The following is a 12,623-nucleotide window of genomic DNA, read 5'->3' on the forward strand; positions in this document are numbered from 1 at the left end:
CGGGTCTGTCACTGTATAACACTGGGGTACAGTACTGGTGGGGACAGGTCTGTCACTGTATAACACTGGGGTACAGTACTGGTGGGGACAGGCCTGTCGCTGTATAACACTGGGGCACACTGGGGTCACTGACCCGAAACATTAACTCTGCTTCTCTTTTCACAGATGCTGCCAGACCTGCTGAGTGGTTCCAGCATTTCTTGTTTTTATTTCCTCCAGTTAGTTGTTTAATTGTCCACCACCATTCACAGCTGGATGTGGCAGGACTGCAGAGCTTCGATCTGATCCATTGGTTATACGATCTCTTAGCTCTGTCTATCACATGCTGCTTATGCAGTTTGGCACGCAGATAGTCCTGTGTTGTAGCTTCACCAGGTTGACACCTCATTTTGAGGTTTGCCTGGTGCTGCTCCTGGCATGCCCTCCTGCACTCTTCATTGAACCAGGGTTGGTCCCCTGGCTTGATGGTAATGATAGAGTGGGGGATATGCCGGGTCATGAGGTTACAGATTGTGGTTGAATGCAAGTTTGCTGCTTGCCTCATGAATGCCCAGTTTTGCATTGCTAGATCTGTTCGAAATCTATCCCATTTAGCACGGTGATAGTGCCACACAACACGATGGAGGGTATCCTCAATGTGAAGATGGGAATTCGTCTCCACAAGGACTGTGCGGTGGTCACTCCTAACATTACCAATGTCTGGGACATTGTCTGTAAGGTATGATTCCGTGAGTATGACTATGTCAGGTTGTTGATTGACTAGTCTATGGGACAGGTCTCCCTACAACCCATCGCACAACAAGTCCCATTCACTATCACTCCCTGTGCTCACTGACTGACACTGGCTCCCACTCCAGCAACACCTCAAATTTAAAATTCCTATACTCACCCTCAAATCCCTCCATGGCCTCACCCTTCCCTATCTCTGTAATCCCCTCCAGCCCCACAACCCTCCGAGATCTCTGTACTCCTCTAATTCTGGCCTCGTGTCCATCCCCCGATTCCCATCATTCTATCACTGGCGGCCTTGCATTCAGCTGCCTGGGCCCTAAGCTCTGGAATTCCCTCCCTAAGCCTCTCCACCTCTCTCTCTCATCCTTTCAAACTGACCTCTTTGACCGTTCCTAATATCTCCACGTGGCTCGGTGTCAGATTGTTTTTGATAACAGTTCTGTGATGTAGCTTCATATATTTACTGAGTTATAGTGTGATAGAATTCCAGGTGTTGTTTCGACAGTCCCCATGATGAATGGAGATGTGTCGTCACTACTAGGAACGTTCACCTCCTGAACAGAACGAGGGGACAGTGCTCAACTAGTGATGGAAAGGGGGATCCGGGGGAGGGGGATTGCGGGGAGGTGGTGGGGTTTAGTAGCAGGGTGGGGACAGTTTCTGAACCCAGCGCGAGGTTGATCAATGGTTAACGAGCGCACTTTCCCGTGTTCTGCGAATCAGCCACTGCCCAGACAGTCTGAGATAACGGACCATGTGAATTTCCCCACGGGAGGTCAGTCCAAACCCCATCAACCATCCCCGAAAAACCCCACTGTCTGGGATCAGGGGGACTCCAGTCCATCAGGGACCGTAATCCCAAACACCCCATCACATCGAAAACTGAAAGACTTATGAACATATAAATTAGGAGCAGGTGCAGGCCATTCGGCCCCTCAAGCCAGCTCCTCCATTCAATAAGATCATGGCTGATTGGATTGTCATCTCAAGTCCACAATCCCGCCTACCCCATACTTGCATTTTTATAAACCCTTCACAACTCAGCATGTATCAAGGCAACTACAGTCAATGAAATACTTTCTGAAGTGTCATCACTGTTGTAATGTAGGAACTGGCAGCCAATTGGTGCATAGCAAGATCCCATGAAATGGAGTGTGATAATGACCAGGTGATCTTTGGTTAACAGTTAAATATTGACCAGGACATTTGGGAGAATTTTTCTGTTCTTCTCCCAATAGTGACCAGGGATCTGATACATCCACCTGACAGGAGCTGGAACCTCAGTTTAATGACTGATCCAAAAGACAGCACCTCCAACAGTGCGGCGCTCCCTCAGCGCTGACCCGCCGACAGTGCGGCGCTCCCTCAGCGCTGACCCGCCGACAGTGCGGCGCTCCCTCAGCGCTGACCCGCCGACAGTGCGGCGCTCCCTCAGCGCTGACCCGCCGACAGTGCGGCGCTCCCTCAGCGCTGACCCGCCGACAGTGCGGCGCTCCCTCAGCGCTGACCCGCCGACAGTGCGGCGCTCCCTCAGCGCTGACCCGCCGACAGTGCGGCGCTCCCTCAGCGCTGACCCGCCGACAGTGCGGCGCTCCCTCAGCGCTGACCCTCCGACAGTGCAGCGCTCCCTCAGCGCTGACCCTCCGACAGTGCAGCGCTCCCTCAGCGCTGACCCTCCGACAGTGCAGCGCTCCCTCAGCACTGACCCACTGACACTGCAGCGCTCCCTCAATACTGACCCTCCGACAGTGCAGCACTCCCTCAGTACTGTACCAAAGTGTCAGCCTAGATTTTGTGCTCTGATATCTGGAGTGGGCCTTGATCCTTTCTGACTGTGAGGTGAGAATGTTACCCATTGAGGTATGGCAGGTTCCACAAAAAGCAAATCATCCAGTCCCGAATCCCCTCTCTGCAGCAAACAACCGACCCAAACAGGAACAAAAGGTTAACAACACAATGCTTCATAAATCAGACACATAATATTTGATTGAAAGAGGAGACTGGTCAAATTCTCTCTTTCCTTTTAAATTATCCACTACACATGCTCCCTGAGGATGTGGAGAGGGAAGGAGTTGGCGAAGGAACGAGGAGGGAAAAGAAAAACCTTGATCGCAAAACGAACACACACAAAAACATCCTTCTGTGTCAGAGGAGTGAGCAGCACACTGCCCCTGTACTGGCCTCCCAGGCATTCGAGAGAATGAGAAAGGGGGATTGTTTAGCTCAGCAAAGTTAAAAGAATAAGCAAAGAGAGAGAGAGAGGAGGATGGAGGAAGATGGGGAGGGAGGGAGGGAGAAGGGGCATTCTTAAACAAGCATTAAGGGGCAGTTTGAAATCAGTTTTACGAGAGAGAGTTTGGCAATGTGAGCCTGCTAACTAAAGGGCTGTTAAAGATGCTGATCACGTTGCTGTTTGCAGACAGACATAGGGAGGAAGGGAGGGAGGGGGATGGAGAGAAGAGAGAAATGGAGCGAGAAGGATGCAGATGGAAAGAGAGAGACAGCGAGGCAAAGGGATGCAGAGAGAGGGGGAATGGGGAGAGAGAGGGGGAATGGGGAGAGAGAGGGGGAATGGGGAGAGAGAGGGGGAATGGGGAGAGAGAGGGGGAATGGGGAGAGAGATGCAGAGAGAGGGAGAGAGATGCAGAGAGAGGGGGAATGGGGAGAGAGAGGGGGAATGGGGAGAGAGAGGGGGAATGGGGAGAGAGAGGGGGAATGGGGAGAGAGAGGGGGAATGGGGAGAGAGATGCAGAGAGATGGGGAATGGGGAGAGAGAGGGGGAATGGGGAGAGAGAGGGGGAATGGGGAGAGAGAGGCAGAGAGAGGGGGAATGGGGAGAGAGATGCAGAGAGAGGGGGAATGGGGAGAGAGATGCAGAGAGAGGGGGAATGGGGAGAGAGAGGGGGGAATGGGGAGAGAGAGGCAGAGAGAGGGGGAATGGGGAGAGGGATGCAGAGAGAGGGGGAATGGGGAGAGAGAGGGGGAATGGGGAGAGAGATGGGGGGGATGCAGATGGTTTGTGAGGGTTTAATGCCTGGATTTGTCTCTTACCTTCCTCTCCATGACTGTATGAGAGAGATGGAGCTGTCAGTGCTGCTCAGATTAGCAGCAGCAGGAGGGCTACAGCCAGAGGGAGGGAGTTTAAAGGGATGGGGTGGCCTCTCACTCAAGGGGAGGGGGCTGCAATAGCCAGCCTGAATGCGTAGTTGCAGCAGCGGAGGGAGCGTCTCGCAGCCTCAGAAGCGCAGAATCCCCGGGCGGAGAAGCTGCTGTTTTGGCGCATTGCGGCAAAGGGGCCGTCTGCCAATCACAGCCTTCCTGCAAAAGCGGAGAATCAGCCCCAGGCAATGGGGGAGCGTCTGGCAATGCCGCTGCTGGTTTCTAAAGCGAAAAAACAGGAATTGCTGTGTGTCAGGGACTGTCTTCAAATCACACACCATTTAAAAATGAAGTCATAGACAGGAGTTTTAGAGAAGTGGTTACACCCAAGGTACAGGCAGATAGATGGGTGACCACTAGAAGGGGCAGGCAGTCAGTGCAGGAATCCCCTGTGGCTATCCCCCTCTCTAACAAGTATACCGTTTTGGATACTGTTGGGGGGGATGGCCTATCAGGGGAAAACAGCAGCAGCCAGAGCAGTGGCACCACGGCTGCCACTGTTGTTCAGCAGGGAGGGACAAAGTGCAGAAGAGCAATAGTTATCGGGGACTCTATAGTCAGGGGCACAGATAGGCGCTTCAGTGGACATGAAAGAGACACCAGGATGGTATGTTGCCTTCCTGGTGCCAGGGTCAAGGATGTCTCTGAACGGACAGGGGGCATTCTGAAGGGGGAGGGTGAACAGCCAGAGGTTGAGGTACACATCGGTACCAACGACATAGGCAGGAAGAGTGATGAGGTCCTGCAGGGGGAGTTTAGGGAGTTAGGTAGTAAGTTAAAAAACAGGACCTCTAGGGTTGTAATCTCGGGATTACTCCCTGTGCCACGTGCCAGTGAGGCTAGAAATAGGAAGATAATGCAGCTAAACACGTGGCTGAACAGCTGGTGTAGAAGGGAGGGTTTCAGATATCTGGACCATTGGGATCTCTCCAGGGACAGATGGGACCTGTACAAGAAGGACGGGTTGCATCTAAACTGGAGGGGCACAAATATCCTGGCTGCGAGGTTTGCAGGCATCACTCGGGAGGGTTTAAACTAGTGTGGCAGGGGGGTGGGAACCAGAGCAGTAGGACAGCAAGTGAAATAAATGAAGGGGAACTAGTAAATAAGGCCAGTAAGACTAAGAGGAAGAGCAGGCAGGGAGATGTTGCGGAGCACAGCGGGACTGGTGGTCTGCAGTGCATTTGTTTCAATGCGAGAAGTATAACAGGTAAGACAGATAAACTTAGAGCTTGGATTAGTACTTGGAAATATGATGTTGTTGCTATTACAGAGACTTGGTTGAGGGAAGGACAGGATTGGCAGCTAAATGTTCTGGGATTTAAAAGCTTCAGGTGGGATAGAGGAAGATGTAAAAGGGGTGGGGGAGTTGCATTACTTGTTAAGGAGAATATCACAGCTGTCTTGCGGGAGGACACCTCGGAGGGGTCATGCAGCGAGGCAATATGGGTGGAGCTCAGGAATAGGAAGGGTGCAGTCACGATGTTGGGGGTTTTCTACAGGCCTCCCAACAGCCAGCGGGAGGTAGAGGAGCAGATATGTATTCAGATTTTGGAAAGATGTAAAGGTAACAGGGTTGTAGTGGTGGGTGATTTTAACTTCCCCTATATTGACTGGGACTCACTTAGTGCTAAGGGCTTGGATGGGGCAGAATTTGTAAGGAGCATCCAGGAGGGCTTCTTGAAACAATATATAGATATTCCAACTAGGGATGGGGCCGTACTGGACCTGGTATTGGGGAATGAGCCCGGCCAGGTGGTCGAAGTTTCAGTAGGAGAGCATTTCGGGAACAGTGACCATAATTCCATAAGTTTTAAGGTACTTGTGGATAAGGATAAGAGTAGTCCTCGGGTGAAGGTGCTAAATTGGGGGAAGGCTAATTATAACAATATTAGGCAGGAACTGAAGAATTTAGATTGGGGATGGCTGTTTGAGGGTAAATCAACATCTGACATGTGGGAGTCTTTCAAACGTCAGTTGATTAGAATCCAGGACCGGCATGTTCCTGTGAGGAAGAAGGATAAGTTTAGCAAGTTTCGGGAACCTTGGATAACACGGGATATTGTGAGCCTAGTCAAAAAGAAAAAGGAAGCATTCGTAAGGGTTGGAAGGCTAGGAACAGACGAATCCCTTGAGGAATATAAAGAAAGTAGGAAGGAACTTAAGCAAGGAGTCAGGAGGGCTAAAAGGGGTCATGAAAAGTCATTGGCAAACAGGATTAAGGAAAATCCCAAGGCTTTTTATCCGTATATAAAGAGCAAGAGGGTAACCAGGGAAAGGGTTGGCCCACTCAAGGACAGTGATGGGAATCTAAGTGTGAAGCCAGAGGAAATGGGCGAGGTACTAAATGAGTACTTTGCATCAGTATTCACCAAGGAGAAGGACTTGGTGGATGATGAGCCTAGGGAAGGGATTGTAGATAGTCTCAGTCATCTCATTATCAAAAAGGAGGAGGTGTTGGGCGTCTTGCAAAGCATTAAGGTAGATAAGTCCCCAGGGCCTGATGGGATCTACCCTAGAATCCTGAGGGAGGCAAGGGAAGAAATTGCTGGGGCCTTGACAGAAATCTTTGCATCCTCATTGGCTACAGGTGAGGTCCCAGAAGACTGGAAAATAGCCAATGTTGTTCCTTTGTTTAAGAAGGGTAGCAAGGATAATCCAGGAAATTATAGGCCGGTGAGCCTTACGTCAGTGGTCGGGAAATTATTAGAGTGGATTCTTCGGGACAGGATTTACTCCCATTTGGAAACAAATGAATTTATTAGCGAGAGGCAGCATGGTTTTGTGAAGGGGAGGTCGTGTCTCACTAATTTGATTGAGTTTTTTGAGGAAGTGACGAAGATGATTGATGAAGGAAGGGCAGTGGATGTTATCTATATGGACTTCAGTAAAGCCTTTGACAAGGTCCCTCATGGCAGACTGGTACAAAAGGTGAAGTCACACGGGATCAGAGGTGAGCTGACAAGATGGATACAGAACTGGCTCAGTCACAGAAGACAGAGGGTAGCAATGGAAGGGTGCTTTTCTGAATGGAGGGATGTGACTAGTGGTGTTCCGCAGGGATCAGTGCTGGGACCTTTGCTGTTTGTAGTATATATAAATGATTTGGAGGAAAATATAGCTGGTCTGATTTGTAAGTTTGCAGACGACACAAAGGTTGGTGGAGTTGCGGATAGTGATGAGGATTGTCAGATACAGCAGGATATAGATCGGTTGGAGACTTGGGCGGAGAAATGGCAGATGGAGTTTAATCCGGACAAATGTGAGATAATGCATTTTGGAAGGTCTAATGCAGGTGGGAAGTATACAGTCAATGGCAGAACCCTTAGGAGTATTGACAGGCAGAGAGATCTGGGCGTACAGGTCCACAGGTCACTGAAAGTGGCAACGCAGGTGGATAAGGTAGTCAAGAAGGCATACGGCATGCTTGCCTTCATCGGTCGGGGCATAGAGTATAAAAATTGGCAAGTCATGCTGCAGCTGTACAGAACCTTAGTTAGGTCACACTTAGAATATTGCGTGCAATTCTGGTCGCCACACTACCAGAAGGATGTGGAGGCTTTGGAGAGGGTACAGAAGAAGTTTACCAGGATGTTGCCTGGTCTGGAGGGCATTAGCTATGAGGAGAGTTGGATAAATTCGGATTGTTTTCACTGGAACGACGGAGGTGAAGGGGTGACATGATAGAGGTTTACAAAGTTATGAGCGGCATGGACAGAGTGGATAGTCAGAAGCTTTTTCCCAGGGTGGAAGAGTCAGTTACTAGAGGACATAGGTTTAAGGTGCGAGGGGAAAAGTTTAGAGGGGATGTGCGAGGCAAGTTCTTTACACAGAGGGTGGTGAGTGCCTGGAACTTGCTGCCGGGGGAGGTGGTGGAAGCAGGTGCGATCGTGACGTTTAAGAGGCATCTTGACAAATACATGAATAGGAAGGGAATAGAGGGATATGGGCCCCGGAAGTGCAGAAGGTTATAGTTTAGACAGGCATCAAGATCGGCGCAGGCTTGGAGGGCTGAATGGCTTGTTCCTGTGCTGTACTGTTCTTTGTTCTTTGTTCTTTGTTTATATTTTTATGCCCATGTGTATGTCTTTTCAAGAAGTGTTGCAATATCATGTGATTCAATTCTCTTGCACAGCTGGCACATCTGCCCTTCAGCTTCATTTGTATTAGTCCAGAAAGAGATAATACAATATGGTGGCTGTGGTGGTGAGTCAACAGCATTGATTTAGTTTATTATTCATTTGGGGGATGTGGGCGACGCTGATCAGGCCAGCATTTATTGCCCATCCCTAATTGCCCTTGAGAAGGTGGTGGTGAGCTGCCTTCTTGAACCGTTGCAGTCCATGTGGGGTAGGTACACCCACAGTGCTGTTAGGAAGGGAGTTCCAGGATTTTGACACAGCAACAGTGAAGGAAAGGCAATATAGTTCCAAGTCAGGATGGTGTGTGGCTTGGAGGGGAACTTGCAGGTGGTGGTGTTCCCATGTAACTGCTGTCCTTGTCCTTCTAGTTGGTAGAGGTCGTGGATTTGGAAGATGCTGTCGAAGGAGCCTTGGTGAGTTGCTGCAGTGCATCTTGTAGATGGTACACACTGCTGCCACTGTGCGTCGGTGGTAGACGGAGTGAATGTTTGTAGATGGGGTGCCAATCAATTGGGCTGCTTTGTCCTGGATGGTGTCGAGCTTCTTGAGTGTTGTTGGAGCTGCACCCATCCAGGCAAGTGGAGAGTATTCCATCACACTCCTGACTTGTGCCTTTTTTGATGGTGGACAGGTTTTGGGGAGTCAGGAGGTGAGTTACTCACCCAGGATTCCTAGCTTCTGACCTGCTCTTGTAGCCATGGTATTTATATGGCTACTCCAGTTCAGTTTCTGGTCAATGGTAGCCCCTAGGATGTTGATAGTGGGGGATTCAGCGATGGTAATGCCGTTGAATGTCAAGGGGAGATGGTTAGAATCTCTCTTGTTGGAGATGGTCATTGCCTGGCACTTGTGTGGCGCGAATGTTACTTGCCACTTATCAGCCCAAGCCTGGATATTGTCCAGGTTTTGCTGCATCTGGACACAGAATGCTTCAGTATCTGAGGAGTCACGAATGGTGCTGAACATTGTGCAATCATCAGCGAACATCCCCACTTCTGACCTTATGATTGAAGGAAGGTCATTGATGAAGCAACTGAAGATGGTTGGGCCTCGGACACTACCCTGAGGAACTCCTGCAGTGATGTCCTGGAGCTCAGATGATTGACCTCCAACAACCACAACCATCTTCCTTTGCACTAGGTTTGACTCCAACCAGCGAAGAGTTTTCCCCCTGATTCCCATTGAGTTCAGTTTTTCTAGGGCTCCTTGATGCCATACTTGGTCAAATGCTGCCTTGATGTCAAGGGCAGTCACTCTCACCTCACCTCTTGAGTTCAGCTCTTTTGTCCATGTTTGAACCAAGGCTGTAATGAGGTCAGGAGCTGAGTGGCCCTGGCGGAACCCAAACTGAGCGTCTCTGAGCAGGTTATTGCTCAGCAAGTGCTGCTTGATAGCACTGTCAACGACACCTTCCATCACTTTACTGATGATTGAGAGTAGACTGATGGGGCGGTAATTGGCCGGGTTGGACTTGTCCTGCTTTTTGTGTACAGGACATACCTGGGCAATTTTCCACATTGCAGGGTAGATGCCAGTGTTGTAGCTGTACAGGAACAGCTTGGCTAGGGGCGCGGCAAGTTCTGGAACACAGGTCTTCAGTACTATTGCCGGAATATTGTCAGGGCCCATAGCTTTTGCGGTATCCAGTGTCTTCAGTCGTTTCTTGATATCACATGGAGTGAATCGAATTGGCTGAAGTCTGGCATCTGTGATGCTGGGGACTTCAGGAAGAGGCCGAGATGGATCATGAACTCGGCACTTCTGGCTGAAGATTGGTGCAAATGTTTCAGCCTTATCTTTCGCACTGATGTGCTGGGCTCTCCCATCATTGAGGATGGGGATATTTGTGAAGCCACCTCCTCCAGTTAGTTGTTTAATTGTCCACCACCATTCACGGCTGGATGTGGCAGGACTGCAGAGCTTAGATCTGATCCATTGGTTATGGGATCGCTTAGTTCTGTCTATCGCATGCTGCTTATGCAGTTTGGCACGCAGATAGTCCTGTGTTGTCGCTTCACCAGGCTGACACCTCATTTTGAGGTATGCCTGGTGCTGCTCCTGGCATGCCCTCCTGCACTCTTCATTGAACCAGGGTTGGTCTCCTGACTTGATGGTAATGGTAGAGTGGGGGAGATGCCGGGCCATGAGGTTACAGATTGTTGTTGAGTACAAATCTGCCCTCTTAAACTGTTTAAATTCCCCTGGCTCTTTAAATCAGTTCATTTTAGCCCTATCTAAAAGTTAACAGTTAGTTTAGTGTATGTTACCTGGGCCCACTGCCCTCCCCCAGCCACACCTGCTCTTTGTTTTCTCAATGAAATTGATCCGGATGAAACTGACGAGCACAGCTGCCGATACTTTAATCTCCGATCCTGCTGTCTTCACAGTCCAGAGTGTCTGCAGCCACGGCATGCGGTAAGTCCATTGAGGTGAAGAAGGAGCAGCGGGACCCTAGAGAAGTCCTGTGAAAAGGTGCCCCGAACACCCAAAACATCCACGAACGGCCCCCCCGGCCGCAACTTCAAAGCGCCCGCGGGAGATGGCTCGGAGAGCATCTGCAGCGCACTGTCGGCAATGCTGCATGCCTTTATTTAAACCACTGCAAAAAAAAAACCCTTAGCAAATGTAATCACCTCTAAGTCTGCCAAATGATGCTTCACCTCCCGAAGGACGTGGATGAGCTTTCCGGACGTCGATGGTGGGCACTGAGGAAATGGCTTATTACCTGCACCAGATTCCACCCCCCCTCCCCCCCCCCTTTACCCCCCTCCCACCCCCGTCCCCTTCCCTGCTCCACCCTCTCAGCTCACCCCCTCACAACCCCGTCCCAGCCCGCCCCCCCCCCGCACCATCTTCACCCCGCACCCCCTTCCCCTGCAGCCCCCCCCCCACCCCCTCCCTCTACCCCTCCCCCTTGCATCCCCTCCTCCCACCGGCACCATCCTACACCTGTGTAGGGGCCCCAACAACCCCACTGCCTTGTGGGCGTCTCGGGAGAGACCAAGGCTAAGGGAGTAAACCCTAACAGAAAATCCGGAGCGGAACCCCGTAGGCGGTCATGTGTCACCTTTGGCATGTTTCCGGCAGTTCCTGCAGCCATACTGGTGCCAAACGTCGTGCGCTGCACTCCTTTGGACCCCACCAGAAAGGCCGAGAGGGGGGTTTTGACGACTGGGCAACTCTCAACCTCCATAAATTTGCCCAGGCATGCGCCATGGAGAGGTCACTCCATAGTTGCCTCACAGCGACTGAAACAACACGGAAGGCAGCAGTTACGGGTTATAAGTCCAGATAAATTGGCGTAGAAACTGGGCGCCACGGGTTGCCTTTGTCGGTGGGAGAGGTCATTGCACCTCACTGGACAGCTACCGCCCGCCTCAAACCGGGCAGCCCCCGGTCAATAAGGTTCTGTCCCGCCACAGTCTGCCTGCTTCAATGGGTGCTTGGAGCTCAGGGTCATTGCCCGAAAGGTGGACTGATACACCGCACCAAACAACATGAAAAAAGGAAAGAAGGTACCAGCCCTTCGCTTTGCAAGCTGGAACGTCAGAACTATGTGTCCTGGCCTGTCGGAAGACCTTACACAAATCAACGATTCTCGGAAGACCGCCATCATTAACAACGAGCTCAGTAGACTCAATGTGGACATTGCAGCACTTCAGGAGACTCGCCTCCCCGCGAGTGGCTCTCTAGCAGAGCAAGACTACACCTTCTTCTGGCAGGGCAGGGATCCTGAAGAACCAAGACAGCATGGAGTGGGCTTCGCCATCAGAAACTCCTTGCTCAGCATGATAGAGCCTCCCTCAAATGGCTCGGAACGCATACTGTCCATCCGACTGCTCACCACCTCTGGTCCAGTACACCTACTCAGCATCTATGCTCCAACACTCTGTTCCGCACCTGAAGCTAAAGACCAGTTCTATGAACAACTCCATAACATCATTAGCAGCATCCCCAACACCGAACACCTATTCCTGCTGGGGGACTTTAATGCCAGGGTTGGGGCCGACCATGACTCATGGCCCTCCTGCCTTGGGCGCTATGGCGTTGGAAGGATGAATGAGAACGGGCAGAGACTGCTTGAGTTGTGTACCTATCATAACCTCTGCATCACCAACTCGTTCTTTCACACTAAACCCTGTCACCAGGTTTCATGGAGGCACCCAAGATCACGTCGTTGGCACCAGCTAGACCTCATTGTCACAAGGCGAGCCGCCTTAAACAGTGTTCAAATCACACGCAGCTTCCACAGTGCGGACTGCGACACCGACCACTCCCTGGTGTGCAGCAAGGTTAGACTCAGACCAAAGAAGTTGCATCATTCCAAGCAGAAGGGCCACCCGCGCATCAACACGAGCAGAATTTCTCACCCACAGCTGTTACAAAAATTTCTAAATTCACTTGTAACAGCCCTTCAAAACACTCCCACAGGGGATGCTGAGACCAAGTGGGCCCACATCAGAGACGCCATCTATGAGTCAGCTTTGACCACCTACGGCAAAAGTGCGAAGAGAAATGCAGACTGGTTTCAATCTCATAATGAAGAGCTGGAACCTGTCATAGCCGCTAAGCGCATTGCACTTTTGAACT

General features: G+C 50.9%; 1 protein-coding gene across 3 annotated transcripts in view; it reads left to right on the plus strand.

Moving 5' to 3' along the window:
• The window catches only part of LOC137369509 (histone H2B-like), a 66,268-nt gene that overhangs the window by 34,753 nt on the left and 18,892 nt on the right, over positions 1–12,623 (plus strand). For 2 of the 3 annotated variants that reach the window (XM_068030764.1, XM_068030765.1), the window contains exon 3: positions 595–718. The exons of the other annotated variant lie outside the window; for it this stretch is intronic. In XM_068030764.1, the coding sequence (XP_067886865.1) occupies positions 620–718 (99 nt within the window). In that variant the 5' untranslated portion in view covers positions 595–619. The remainder of the gene's footprint in view (positions 1–594; positions 719–12,623) is intronic. 3 annotated transcript variants of the gene reach the window in all.

Source organism: Heterodontus francisci, chromosome 5, assembly GCF_036365525.1.
Source record: "Heterodontus francisci isolate sHetFra1 chromosome 5, sHetFra1.hap1, whole genome shotgun sequence".
Lineage (NCBI taxonomy): Eukaryota > Metazoa > Chordata > Chondrichthyes > Heterodontiformes > Heterodontidae > Heterodontus > Heterodontus francisci.